Source organism: Styela clava, chromosome 9 (genome assembly GCF_964204865.1).
Source record: "Styela clava chromosome 9, kaStyClav1.hap1.2, whole genome shotgun sequence".
NCBI lineage: Eukaryota > Metazoa > Chordata > Ascidiacea > Stolidobranchia > Styelidae > Styela > Styela clava.
In genome coordinates, this window is record NC_135258.1 from 8,149,162 (window position 1) to 8,164,540 (window position 15,379).

At 35.6% G+C, this 15,379-nt stretch overlaps 1 protein-coding gene and 1 long non-coding RNA gene across 2 annotated transcripts; both read right to left on the reverse strand.

Annotated features, from left to right (window-relative positions):
- Positions 1-464: 464 nt before the first annotated feature.
- Positions 465-5,648, reverse strand: LOC120339033 (uncharacterized). Its single transcript, XM_039407076.2, has 6 exons — positions 5,424-5,648; positions 4,853-4,972; positions 3,118-3,298; positions 2,472-2,660; positions 1,905-2,015; positions 465-1,610 (listed from the first exon to the last, which is right to left on the reverse strand). Exons 1-6 carry the CDS (start codon positions 5,570-5,572, stop codon positions 1,392-1,394), a joined length of 969 nt encoding a protein of 322 aa, XP_039263010.2. The 5' UTR covers positions 5,573-5,648; the 3' UTR covers positions 465-1,391.
- Positions 5,649-7,394: 1,746 nt separating this feature from the next.
- Positions 7,395-12,410, reverse strand: LOC120339257 (uncharacterized). The gene is made up of 4 exons (XR_013477843.1): positions 12,281-12,410; positions 11,893-12,064; positions 10,630-10,691; positions 7,395-9,738 (listed from the first exon to the last, which is right to left on the reverse strand). It is a non-coding gene; the product is annotated as an uncharacterized LOC120339257 (long non-coding RNA).
- Between the last annotated feature and the right edge of the window lie 2,969 nt (positions 12,411-15,379).

Genomic DNA, 15,379 nt, shown 5'->3' on the forward strand with positions numbered 1-15,379 from the left:
TTTGGGGACAAGAAACATTACACGGATCATGGGCCGGGTAGAGAATGGAAATATGTGTGGACTTGGACCGTTCACCAAGGCGTAACCGACTGGAGTTCACTTGAACCTGCAACGCCGTGATATGGAAGTTGGCATGTCCGAAATTATCTTTCTAACTGGCACAAGTAACCCCAACTTAACATCGCCGATCGTCACGCTCAAATAATTTGCGGAAATGACTACCAATATAAAAAAACTCAATTTGAGACTAGATTTTCTCCGTCCATATTTAGTTACACCGAAATCTCCAACGTTACAGATAAAAAGCAACAATGCACCTCAAACAAGAGGAAAAGCACCACGCCCGATAGTTGACCTTACAACCAAATAATTATACACAGTTATCTAATTCTAGAATGCTAGCGCCATCACTTTATGTTAAATTAAGTGCAGTACAAATGCACTCAACCAACCAACAAAGATATATATTCATCTGGATTATTTCTCTTTATTGCAGAAAAATAAAAATTTCAACAGGTAAATAATGACTTATGATTTTACTGTTGTGTGTATGATTTTATTCTAGAATGCTAGCCCCAATACTTTATATTGAACTTGTGCTGTGCTAATGCAGTCAACCAACCGACAAAGATATACTCATCTAGATTTTTTCTCTTTATTGCGGAAAATAAAAGTTGCAATAGGTGATGTCTTATGATTGATTGTCTTATGATTCAGCAGTAGCAGGCAATATTAGATGAACAATTTCTACACTCCAGAAAACACTGATTTAAAAAATGCCAAACACAGAACAAAGAAAAAATTGAAAATCTCGGCAAATGACAAAGAAGGCAAGAAATAGATTTACAAATTCACTCAAAAGCTTAAAAATACCTCAATTGGTCATTAAATTAGACTAAATTTGTCAGATCTGAAGAATAAGGTAAATTAAATTAAACAAGGACCAAATTAAACAAGGACCAACAGATCACAACTAGAAGCAAGTATCACATAATGGCTCTCCAGAAGATTGTAAAATGAGTCAACTTCTGTCACACACAAAACGGATGGACTTGTTACTTCAAACTAGTTGGAAAATACAGATACAGACAAAAACATAACACAACTCATGGATTCAATATAACTCCGATGTAATCTATGCATGTCTTGAATCTTTGAACCCCGTAATTGATTGACTACCTGTGATAAATTTGATCAAAAGCCCTAGATTAATTACAATTGTCACTTGCCATGACTTTTCTCACAAAATTGTAAAGATGATCCGAATTGGTAGACATGTTACATAGTAAATATTGAAATTAAGAAGCTATTTTAGAGGCAGCAGTTTGATTTATTCAGCAATCACAGGGGTTGCGCACATTTTGTTTAGTTCGGCAAGTGATAAAATATTCTCAATTGATGTAACTGTTTTGAAACCTACGATTAACATGTTCGAAAGCTGTAACAGGTTCTTTATATTCAGGTTCAATTCTTTCATGGTGATCCAGACATGAAGCTCCATATTCAATTCCTGATAAAACAACTTCGTGATCTGGATGAACAAAATACGCAAGAGATTTTCTGTCGACATTCCTGGCTGATTGAATGTCCGGAATCATCACCCTGTGTTTCTGAAATTTACACAAAAAAAAGGATGCAGGAAAGGTCTCAAGCAGCTATCAATACAAATCTGCACTTAATAATTATGCCATGCTTCAACTCCATGCTTCGAAAACAAGTAACTGGTTAACTAATCCCATACCCGGCACGGACTGGTAACCTGACGAGGGGCCGTGCGTGGTACGCCATATGATCAAGCCGTCTTATCGACTGGAATAAATATGTAAATTCTATCCTTTGCTAATTTTTATTAAGATATGTTTAATGGAACCAAAGAAGAATTGATGAATAAAAACATAACTCACGGTTGATTTGAGCCTTCCATCTGTCCAGAATTGCAAAATATCTCCGATATTAACGAGAACTGTGTCTGGGATTGGAACTGCTTCCATAAACTTCCCATCATATCCTTCAACCTGCAATAAGACCTATTAGTTAATGTTTCAAACATTAAGCACATGCAGACACAAAGAATGATTGGGTTGAACCATAAATTTGCACCTGTCTCACCATTAATTACACCATGAGCAAGTTGTATATCATACATGACTATGAAGAGTCCAAACTGACGACTTTCAAATAAAACTAGTAAAACAAAAACTCAGTTGCTGAACTTATTTAACAAATCCCATTTTCAAATGACTACCAACTAATAGGATTCGAAAGAAACTAATATATATGGACAAAGTAGGGCAAGAACAAAAGAAAATTGATATATCCTGGCAAATACTTATATAGAAATAATAGGAAATTGTTTAATACAGATTGATAGATTTCTGGTAATATAATATTATATAATTGTCATTATAATGATATATCATTAATCAAGATACTTCTTCCAACATGTAAACCACTATATTTATTATTGGCACCTGTAAACCTCCCACATTATCTTGAAATAAGAGTGTGAATGATCCATAATCACAATGTTCACCGAGTCGTATTTGCCCAGGTTTCAGTGTAACATCATCAGGGATAGGAGGATAATGAAGAGCTCTCAATGTTGTGAAATTATCCTTCCCATTCATCCTGGAATGACATTTCATCAGATAGTCAGAGTCCTAAAAATATGAAGCAATCACAACCACACTACAGACTTTTTTTTATCTATCTCTTATACAGGCATTCGATTCATTAGCACAGCTAAAGCAGCTAAAATAGCCTTAGCAAACCAGTTGAACGCTTAAATCCTGAATTACATTGGTATTAGCCACGACCGTGGTATCATTTGCCACTTAATCTACAAGGTGGTAAAAAAGTTACGCAAAATTAAGGTAAAATTTTTCGTAATGGCATAGTAAAAATCAAAACTTAAGATTGTAAAAACTTGCTATCATCATTTTTGTTATTTTACTGTCAACATTTAACATAAAATGTTATGTAACAAAAATTTGCGAATTAAAACATAATCCTGCTTCAACCTACAACACTCGTTTTAGTATTCATTATCACAACTTAACTGGATTAGCAGCCTGTAATACAAACTTTTATAGAAAGGTTAAAATACCACAAGCATACTTTTATTTTCATTCCTTTGGTTAAAACTTCAATTATTCTCAGAGATAATTTCCGACATAGCTCACAGAATGTCTCCATTTTAGAAGAAAAATTTGGTACATGTTCATCAGGCCATTTCCCATCGGTGTTATAAGATATATTGAAGGCTTCTTTGTAATCGCCAGGTCTCTTTGGGTTAATGCTGCATATTCAAGTTTAAGAAAATACCTAATTATCAACGATAGTATCACACTCAAATACCGCTAAATTAACATGATAAAACACATGCAATCGGATCCATAAAAATAAAACTATTGTCAATGAAGACAATTTAAACTTGTGATAGATTTAAATTTAAACGTCTCCCATTTATTTTAATGTTGCAGAAACAATTTGTATTTGTTGCTGCTATTGCATTTTATCAAACCATAGAAGCTGATAGCACATATTTATTACCCTACGTAAATTGAATTCAGAATACCGAATCCAATTTTATTTTTATCGATATTCAAATATGGGATTCTCCCACCATATTTATGGATTAAAATTTTAAAAAAAATGTTACCTCTGTACTTGATTGAAAATATCCTGATTTTATCCGTTACCAAACAGGACAATGAAATATAGGAATTTTAACAAATTACTTTTTGCTTTGAATTGTTCAAATTTTAAGTGATCCCTAAATACTTATATGTAAAAATAAATAGCGCAATATACACTTTAATACTAAATTGTGGAATACTAAAATAGTTATGAAAAAACATTGAAATATTATTAATGTGAGAGCGCCGAAAACACACAGTTCAGGCCGAGGTCACTGCAATTTATGCGGCCGAAACGGGTGCCGCGTTAATTAACGGTGTAAAATAAATATGATGACTATCAATTATAATCAAGTATGTCAGCGTGTTTATTTTCTGCGAGCAAGACTCGTAAAATAACATCTTGAGACAAATTCATTTCTATTATATTTTTAATTTATCGCCTATTGAAATACCGCCCGATACTCGACCAAAAGTGTGTCGAGCTTGAACGAAAAGAACGAATTCATCGGCGACTTGAATTCCGAAAAATATGTCCATTGGGAGTGCAAAATAAATGTAACAAAATGCATTGTTTTGCGATATAACTTTGTTTTTCGGAAACGGGGTTTCGTGAACAGTAAAATTTGATCTACATTAATCACAAATAATGTTTTATCATATAATGTCTGGTACACATCATTTTCGGAGAGAACTCGGGGCCGCGAAAAGTCATTTAGTTTAAAATAAAAAATGTTTCACGTATTACAAAAATTTAAGATTGTTGCAATCGGAAAATCGCCAGTAACTCGGCAGTGGGCACCAATAATAATTATTATTAAAGGGGGAACTAGATAGTAAGATTGAATAAGATTGAACCCAAAAATGGTGCAATAACGCCGTTTTTCGGTTTTCGCGTCTGAATATGCGCGTTGGAACTACGGTGTTTGATGTATGCCGCCTTTGCGGGATCTTCGCTGCCAGAAAAACACAAGTATAATCAAACGAGAGAGATATCGCAGCGAGAGAAAAAGCTCGTTACTGATAAATAAATTATAAATCCGAAAAACAAAAATTGACGCACGGCGCCGAAGAGGCGGAAACGGAATCCTGCTACCGCATCCTTTTGGATTCGCATCCTCCGGATTCAGTATTCTATATTGCCCATCTCTAATCATATACATTTATGCTGGTTTGGAGAATATCCTTTATGTCAATTTTGAAGCTCTACAAACCTTTCCACATTGATACCAATATATCCAAAATTGCTTTCATCTCTTGCATATATTTTCTTGGTGAATGTATCGAGTTTATAGAATTTATCCATAGTAGAATCAACCTCATCAACATGTTCCCTGTCAAGTATAATCATATTATATGAAAACTCTGCAATTTGGCAGTTCTACAAGTAAATCCAAATATTTCCTGAACTACAAATACCAATTTAAGTAACTCGCTTAAGGAATCACCCCAGACAAACTACTGATTGAACGTCATAATGTTGGTACATATGTATGTTTATTCCTCTCAATAGATGCAATAATAGGAGAGGGCACGTGCACATGGTTGTAAAACCCCGTTTGTATGTTAACCTCTGCAGTTCCTGCATAGCTACTAAAAGCATCGTATTACATTATTACTGCATCACGATTCCTGGTACAGTGGTATGACAAGACCGAGATTCAAATTTCCGAAAACTAGGCCAATATCGAAATCTTCAGATTTTGCTTTCATTCTTGTATTTAATAGCATCTGATAGGGTATGTTTAAGATTCATTTAAAGAAATTACAGAAATGTCATGTTACCTTGTTATTCCAGTATTCTTTAAATACACAAATCCAATTTTCGCAAATGCCTGGTAAATTGCTTCGCCTGTTTTTGTGCAGTTTACATCACTAATCTCTTCAACATTGAGTCCACAATCCCAAAAATCGACTATTGGAATTTCACCCATGGCAGCAAAGGTAGAGATTTTGAATTAGCAGAATAATGGAAACATATAACTACTAGCTTAAATCTGAATTAACAAATAGCTGATGTCAGAATGTTCTAAAGAGGGTGAAATTAAAATCGCAGTTTGTGATGCTTAAACATTTGAACCTTTATGTCCTATACTGATATATGTAAGCCTAGCTGTACTCGCTTCCATGCCAGTATGTCTGTATGTTATATGCTTGATGACCAAACTTGAATATCAGGTACAGAAAGATCAATATGCTTGCAAAACTCCTCAACCCTTATAGTCTATTATAGTCACAGATTGCATGTCATATTTTTGACAATGTATCTATCTACTCTACATACAGACTGATTAATGCTTGCTACTTCCGTTCAAACGAACGCACGAATATTCGCGTGTTCTGTGTGGCCTGTAATCATACGATACGGTCGGCCTACTTGGTCGCTGCAAAGCCGGATTTACACGGATTGGAAATCCTGTTCGATCGATCTACTCACAAACGATTCAGTTTTCGGACTCAAACCAGGTAATCATTAGTAACAACGTAAATGACATGACAAGCTTGCAACAACTCGAGCGCTTTATGAACGGTTCACGGAAATGAAGCCCCCCATTGTTCGTGGTCATCTCAAGACTCGTTTTTTCCTGGAAATATTCAACTTCTGGAAGTAATAGACTGTAACAACCACAACACATCTTCGTCTTATTTAGGCTTTCCGAGAAAGCTTTTCTGGGTTACAAGTCGCATAGAATATTATTCCACGAACTCTCAGTCTTCCGAACGCTGTTACATAAATTTATATCTTTCAAACGGCACATTCTTCTTCTCATATGGCTATCTACACTTCGTTTCACTCCCTGGAATTTAAACCATGTTTTCGGTCGCTTACCAAGCAATGCCACCGAGAAGAACTATGCAATTTAGGTATCAGTGGCTGTGGTTGTGCGCTTTGGGCAAATTACATTGTGTCGCGGTACAGTATCGGATGGCACGTACACACATGCAAAATATAAATACTGCATAAAGTGTAAGCAAACAGAAAGCAGACATATCAAATATACGATTTTATCCCCCCTTTTCAGCTGTTTTGCTGCATATGATGTGAAACACTGAATCAAAACAAACCAGAAGTCGAAACAAAATCGCTAATCTCAAAGCAGTTTAGCAATCTATAACGATCTTCCAGCTGTTGCCTCATCGTTCTGCTTTGCTGCACCGGAATTTTGCAGTACGAAGCGTCGCCTGAAATAAAGTTGGAGTGAACAACAAATGCAAAAATAATTAAATGCCTCGCTACGGAAAACGTGAAGCGCGATTTAGAAAACGGAACATTAGAACGTGGAGTGCAATTTAGCAAACATTGGTAGCAATTGCAAAACGATTTATTGTAATTTTAGGAAAATTATTAAAGTGAAGTTAGAGTCATGAAAAAATTTGTTTTGTCACCTTATTAAATTATAAGTAAACTAATTGGTTAGAGTTGAACGGCGCTACTCTACGATCCCGAACGTTTTCACAGAGATTTGAATTCAAGAACGTTCAAATTATTAAAGAAATGTAGTAAAGTGAAAATAAAAACTTTTTCATTCTAGTTACATTTTACTATGTTGATGACAGCCAGCATGAGCAAATTTAGATTGAATTCCACAATAAATCTGCCACTTCGTTCAACGCGAACAGATTAAATTGATTTAAAGACTACATTTGATATACTTTTGACGGAATATTCTCCATTTAACATCAGTATATTCATCTAGAAAAATGACCCATCGAATATTTGCTTATTTCAAATATTAGAAATAAAACATTCCCACCTACGATGATTTATAATTTACCGTTATAAAATACAGAGAGAATAATATACTATTAATCTACACAAGTAATGAAGAAGTTCTTAAATTCAACCAAATTAGGTAATAGTCAAACTAGAATATCGGTTAGAAACCGAAGACTTATCGATCGAAGGTTAGGGGATTCCCCAAAACAGTGGTCTTACTCCATAGTGACACCGTGTGTCCCGTCAATAATTAATTAATAACTCGCTAATTAAAAGACATAATCCATCCAAAATCAATAGGCTTCTGATCTGAGCTATGATGAATGCACATGCAAAATTTGGAGCAGATTCAACCTCGCTTTCGTGAGATATCGCGTGCATCTAACACACAGACAAACATACATACAGACAGACAAATACCTATCAACATACTCACCGATCTAAAGATCGATAAGTAATAAGAAACTATGTAGCAATTTTGATAGATTACTGTTACTTTCCTATTTGTTTACTAATGCAAATTTATATTTTTTGCAAATTTGTTACACTTCGGCCTTAGACGGCGAAGTTAGCTTGCATTGAAGTTGCAACGTAAGCGAAAATAAAAGCTTTTGTTGACATAACTATCGGTGTACTTTCGCGTGTATTTATGCCTAATTAAAATAAAATAAAAAACTTTTTAATTTAGTTGACTGCACATGAGCGACTTCTCGCTCCATTGGTGCGGACTTTCATTCCCCTGAAATGTTATGAATCTAATCAATGTTTCTGACAATACAGGTTTGCTTGTGGTGGGTGGTGAATATATATCATGAATCTCCGCCGATGCTTCAGGCCCGCGTTATTTCAGGGTTCCTAAAAGACCTGCCAGTTAATTTGGGAGCTGTGCGCCGCGTCGGTATCCTTGCGCAAACGATATGCTGTTGCTAATAATTGAAACATCTTCACTAAAATTCCTAAGGCGGGCCCAGTTCATGGACTATTGAAATGAAAGACGATTCCTTCGAAAGCGTATTTTCGTCCGCGGAAGGTAGCGTTCGAAATTTAATATTCGACCTAGATCACCAGAAAATGGAGAAAAATTAGGAGAAAATGTAAACATTTTTACTGATCGGCGCGTTTTTCGTTGCTGCTATGGAAACGAAACATCAATTTGTACTTTTGGTGCAACGCACACTACTAGGGTGACAGAGGATAACCCCACGTGAGAAATATCATCCAAATCGGCCTAACCGTTTAGACGTTACAGCTTCGACACACAGACAGAACGACTGAGAATAATGGCCATATAATTCCTCCACCACCTCTACCTGAATGTCAAATTCTGCTCAATCTATCTACTTGCAAACGGTACAAACCACGAGACCTCCATCTTTGTCGCAGAGGCTTTCCAAGCTTCTGGGTAACAAAATGCATGAATTCTTATTACACTAACTCTCAGCGCCGTGATTGCTGTTTCTAAATTTCTACCTCTTTTCAATGAAACGGCACATCCCTTTTGGATCTCTGCTCTAAGTTCTAGGACATGATTACACTCAGTAGTTCTGCGTGTCGAAGCTTTAGCGTCCAAACCACAAGGCCGGTTCGAATCATATTTCTCACGTGGGTTAGTTATCCTGCCACCCTAGAAGTGTGTGTTTTATCAAAAGTACGGATTGATTAATGTTTCGTTCTATGGCAGTAGCGAAAAACCGTGCCAATCAGTAACAAATTTCCCATTTTCTCACAATACTTTACCATTTTCTAGTGAACTAAGTCAAATATTGAAAATCCGATAACGCTACTACCTTCAGAGGACAAAAATTCGCTTTCGAACGAACAGTCTTTCACCCCGATAGTACATAACCTGGTGAAGCCTTAAAAATTTCAGTGAACATGTCAATTTTTATCTATTCCATATCGTTTGCGCAAGAGATGACAAGGCGCATTGTGCTCAAAATTAGCCGGTAATTCTTTTGCCGTTAGACACCCTGACATGACGCGAGTCGGAGGCATTGGCGGAAATCCGTACTGGGCGCCTACCCGATAATTCTAATATTGCTATCTCTCCTTCCTATTAATCCCGGGGATTTTGACCATGTTGGAGGTCGTTTACCAAGTAATGTCACCGTGGACAACTGCGTGATTCGGGATTCAGCGGTTGTGTTTGTGAGCTTTGGGCAAATGACATTGGGCCGCGGTACAGTATCGGATGGCACATACACATATCGAACGACACAAGCAAAATAAAAATACAACACGAAATATAAACAAACAGAAAAGACATGCATAAATTCCAAAATCGCAAATGTAAAAATCAGTCGAGCATTCCATAACGATCTTCCTGCTGTTTCCTCATCGTTCTGCTTTGCTGGAACGAAACTTTGCGGTATGAAGCGTCGCCTGAAATGAAGTTAGAGTTAACAACAAATGCAAGAATAATTGAATCCCTCGTTACGGGAAAAGTGGAGAGCAATTTCGCAAACGCTATTTATTGTAATTTTGAGGAAATGAATAAAGTAATAAAGTAGAACATTTATAAGCATGATAGAATCGTGAAAAATTTGTTTCGTCAGTCGTCACCTTATTAAATTTAAAGTTATTAAATTTGTAAGACGGCACAACTATATATATATATATATGATCCCGAACGGTTTCAACGAGATAGTCGCATTCGAAATTCAATGACGTTCAAAGTTAATGAAAAAATGCAGCAAAGCAAATATAAAAATATTTTTTATTTTAGTTTTATTTCACTATGTTGATGATGGCAGTCATCATGAGCAAATTTAGACTGAATTCACCATACACCTGCCACTTCGTTCAACGCGAATAGATTACATTGTTTCAATTTTACATTTAATATACTTTTGAAAGAATACTCTCCAGCGTTAAGCCAGTATATTCATCGACGGAAACAACCCCATCAAATATTGGCTTAAATAGCTGTACATATTCCAAAAGTTATAAATAAAACTTTCTCATCTACAAATTTACCGCTATAAAATACAAAAAGAGGAATTTACACGAGTAATGAGAGAGTTATTTAAATTCAGCCAAATCAGATAATAGTCAAACAAGAAACTATATAGCAATTTTGGTAGATTATTGTCACTTTTCTATTTGTTCACTAATCGCAAACTTTTCCCTTAGAATCTGAGGCTTAGATGGCGAAGTTAGGTTGCGTTAAAGTTGCAACATTAGCCAAAATGAGAGCTAGTGTTGACATAACTGTCGGTGCAATTTAGCGTTTATTTATGCCTAATTGAAGACAGGAAAACAAATTTTACATACCAATTAGGTGACTGCACATGAGTAACTTCTTGCTTCATTGGTGTGGACTTTTAGACATTTCACTGAAATGTTATGAATCATATAACATAATACGGTACTCCCGTAGTGAGCGTACCAGAATATGGCCATAATTCTATTACGATTTTCCTTATTTTAGTTTATCACGAGTTCAGCGACTGTCTGCGTTAGCCAAGTGAATATACCCATAGGCTTTACACAACTTGATGTAAAATAGGCGAACAAGATTAGTTCCTGTACACAAAATTAGGTAAAATATTTCTAAATATTAAAAGAACGTATTAGGTTAACCATGGAAAATGTTCAAATTATCATAATTTCATTCAGAAAAAATCCGATACAAATGTAATAATTGAGCGCCGTGAATACAATAAAATGTTAGATTCCATGATAATGATTAATTTGATGTCGGCGGATATGCCTTTTCATTAATTTATATAGTCTTGTTTATTCATCAATACTTATTTGTACCATTTATCCCCGAGAATAAGACCTAGCCTGAATTTTAAAATTGAATTCAATATAAGCTCTCCCTCCTAAACTAAACATTAGCACAAAATTTTTGCGTCCAGTTACTTGCAAAACTACCCAAAGGATGACGTTTTTGATAAATGAAAATAAAAGACTTCAGCCAAAATAAGCCCTAGTGTTATTTTTCGAAAGAAAATTGAAATAATAACCCGTCTTGCGGTAGTAAGAGTGTATTTTACTCCAAAAAAATGAGCTCTTTATTTGTAGAAAATGTTGAAGTGTAAGAGTGTATATCTTATTTAAGCAAAAGAAAATAAATGTCACATTAATACACAAAAATCATGATGAAAATGAATGAAACCAAATTACGTACGACTGACCACCATCTTAATGATTAGCATTTTACGTGAGTATGCTAGTGTAGGATCAGAGCCGGATTTAGATGATGAGAGACGCTAGGTCCAGGGCCGTCTCCTTAGAGAGAGACCATGCCACTTGTGAGGCCTCCTATTTAGCAATGACGTCATAAAATGTCATTTATTTGTATTATGGCGTAATAATAAATGTTGAAGTTTTGTGAAGAATGCGTTATGACGTAATAAAAAAAGGGAATACAAAGGCTTATCACCAAGCGGATTGGATAGTAGAATTTATTTAACTGCATGGCGAGGCGCTAAGCTTCAGCCTACCTTGCCTAATGGTAGCATAGTATCTACTCAACTCTACGACGAAGTTGACAAAAATGCATTACTGTTATTGTATTAAAATCATTACCTTGTTATAACGATCACCTGGATGATGTTCTTCGTGGATGAGTCTTTTTTGCTCTCTAATATCTTCTTCTTGAATTGAATATATATATATATAAGCTGCATACAGTACATACGAACTCTGGGAAGTTTTTGATTCCATCTGTTTCTTGTTTTTGGGCATCGAAGCCATTTCACTACAAATTTAAAAAATGCATAAGACATACTCCTTATAACGATTACATGAAGCATTCTAACTCTTATCCCGATACATATATACTGTTATTTGTACGGCTCGAGTATATGGCCGCAAAACGTTTTATCGCTTGAAAAGCCTCAATTCGTCCTGTGTGTACAATTATTAAAAACGACGAAATATATCTCAATCAAATTAAAAAGCTTTATTTGCTTACCTGGGCGTTGTGCTTGAGTCTTGTCCATTCCTTGCGATGAACAATAAATCATTGACTGTACTGAGTTGTGCCAAAATAAACAGGGTTATTCTTGAAAACACCGGAAAACTAAACAAGTCTGATGTCAGCAGTTAACTCTCCGAATGGCGAGAGAAGCGAAACGCTGTTTTAGCTTCCCGCCCAAACTAATTGGCTCCGCCAGATAATAGTAATTAATAATAATGTAGTTGTAATCAACGAGCGATCGGCGACGAACGACCTTTCAGGGGTTACTTCCGGTCATACCTGCTGCATCGTGATAACATCGTGATGCGATTCCTTCAATCTGTTGGGACTGTAGCTTACATTGTTTGCGCTATGGACAGTCAATTCTCTACATTAAAACAAAAATGCATACCAAACGGTTACCTAAAGTCATTTGACTTGGAGAAGATGCGAACAAGACCCGCGCTCATTATTGTGTCCAGTTTGGTATGAAATTCGGGCAACTAACTATGCGCATTTATATGCAAACTAAATACAAGAGATCGATGCTCAAATAGGTGGAAACGAATTGGTACGGGTGGGCAATCTGTCACAGTAGCCCACCGATATCTCATCGCATCTGAGCTGCAGAATTGAACTTACGCGAAAGCGGAACCGCCACGAGGAGCGCAATTTTAATGACGTCATCGCACACATTAAATGAATCACATAGAGCAGGGGTGTGCAACCTGCGGCCCCCAAGGAAATTGCGGCCCGCGGAGAAGTGTCAACTTTGAATGGTGTGCGGTTCACGAAACGAGTTTTTACTTTAGTTCAATCTGGTACGTGCGAGTAGAACCAATCTCTTTGCATTGCAAAGCCTTTACTGTACTCCAATTTATTATCTATGCCTATGACGTTACAATTCATGTCATAAGATCGAAACCCAAAATGTTTGTGCCTGCAAATACTATGAAGCCTATGTTAGATAAAGGTTCGGCCCGCGATTTCAGCCAAATATTTGTATCTGGTCCTTCTGTATTAAAAGCTGCACACCCATGCCACAGAGGCCACATTAACTTTTGAAAAGTATAAAAGTAATAGCTATATGAATATATAATCGCTTTTAACGAAAAATACAATCTGTAACCATTGACAATTTCAAAGTAATTGGTTCAGTAGTCAATCAGAAAAACGATTTTTTCACAAGAAGAAGAAAATTAGAAATACTAACGCGATAATCAACAACAATAAAATAACAAACGACTCATAGGTCCATTTCGTGCCCAATGAAACTAATAAAGTATTTTATGAGATCCGCGAAAGCAGGATGTTTTCGATGCGCACGAGAAATAGATGCTGCCCTGCAACTTAGTTACCAATTTTCACCCCATAAATTTATTTTCAAATTCTCTTGGAAAGCACTTTTATCGGTACCGAGTCGAATTCCAGTAACCGATTTCATAAAACTCATTTGAGAAAACCCAAGACATAACCAAATATACGATATTGTCACTGTTTCACTCATTCAGCTGTTTCGTTGCATAAGAGGTGGACGAGTGGATCGAAAATAAAAAGAGAACAAAATATCATTTCTAATATTTATCCTATTACCCACGAAAATTGCGGTTAAGAATAAACAAAATTGCTAAATAGAATTTAGAATAACTCAGATAAATGCAGTTCGCAAACCAAAAATTTTTTCACTAGTTGAATAATCTTTCTGAATGAACTGCTGAAAAAGGATTTTGCTATTCGAAGCGTTTGTTGATTAAATGAAAAATTTACAGTGAATACCACATGCATGAAGTCGAAATAAGAAAGCCCTGAGGATTTATACACGATGAAATCAATGTCATGCTTATAGATAAGTGAAGTGCATTTAAGCAAATATTGGTAGAAACAAAAAACGTGATTTATTGTACTTTTTAGTAAATCCAGAACAGAAATCACACAAGCACATTTGGGAGATAGTTATAATCATGAGAAAAAAAATTGTTTCACCCCGTTAAACAAATTTGGAATTTTTTTGGTTAGACCGCTCAAATATAAACTCCCAACAACAGCTACAATTAATTTTATTCCTAGTGTATTTAATAATACTTTTAAGCAGACAATGGTAAATTTATGTATATGTCTGGCAATATGTTATGCTTCAACATAATAACACGTTCCACAGGTCAGAAGAATCATACTGAACAAATTAGAAATTATTTGGTTGAATGGCTTGTAATTCCGAGTAATAACATTTCAAAGCATTTTTGCGTCCAATGAACGCATCATTTAGCTTTGATTTTTATGCTTGGTTGGCACTGGACACAATACGAATAACTTTTAACATCAAAGATTGTAAAATAAAACTAGTAGATCATTAGTTTTATTTATATTTTATATATCCGCTGAAAATTGGCAAGAAATTCATATAATGGTCGTGACTTGCAAAAAATTCTGAGATGGAAGATTCATTCATTCAATCATGGAATAGAAAAAAAATGGTATTCTGTAGAACCTTCAACATTAATTCAGTGTTTGACAGTAGTCAAAGTACGACTAGATTACGCTGTAATAGTTGCGCGAGACTAACTCCCAATTCTTTCTCAATGCCTTTGCCCTAGTGGATCCGTATGCATGTAATGCAAGGATGCTGCAGCAGGAATAAAAATACCATAATATGCAATTTAAGAGTCCTGCTGTGAACTAACACAAATTTATTTCTGTATCGTTTCGTCTGAGCAAAATCATACTTCACCAGACGAGCAGTTTACAACAGTTTAACTGCTTGTCTGAGGAAGTCTGATTTTGGTCAGACGAAACGTTACAGAAATATATTTGTGTTGGTATGCAGCAGGACTCTTAAATTGCATATTATAGTTTATTATTTTTTGAACTTTCAGTATGTATGGTTAGTGTAACATTCAATTTCTGTATTTGTTTAGTAAATACAAACTATTTCTACTTTGTTTTTGCTGTTCAATTTCAAATGCCGTTTGTCGGAAAAAGATGATTGAAATGGACATTATCCATATGATTTTTTGCATTCTGATAATTGAACAATCTGGTATGTATTGTTAATATCAACTTGTAGTTGTCGCAGACTTATGCTCACCATTTCTGGTCCTTCGCGACTTCCTGTCA

What these genes read in the sequence shown, in the direction of transcription:
- LOC120339033 (XM_039407076.2), bottom strand. Translation starts at nt 5,572, where the DNA reads ATGGGTGAAATTCCAATAGTCGATTTTTGGGATTGTGGACTCAATGTT. An exon ending in ATAATGTGGGAGGTTTACAG is followed by an intron (nt 2,016 to 2,471) that starts GTGCCAATAATA and finishes GTCTTATTGCAG; the next exon opens with GTTGAAGGATATGATGGGAA. An exon ending in ATGGAAGGCTCAAATCAACC is followed by an intron (nt 1,611 to 1,904) that starts GTGAGTTATGTT and finishes TGTAAATTTCAG; the next exon opens with AAACACAGGGTGATGATTCC.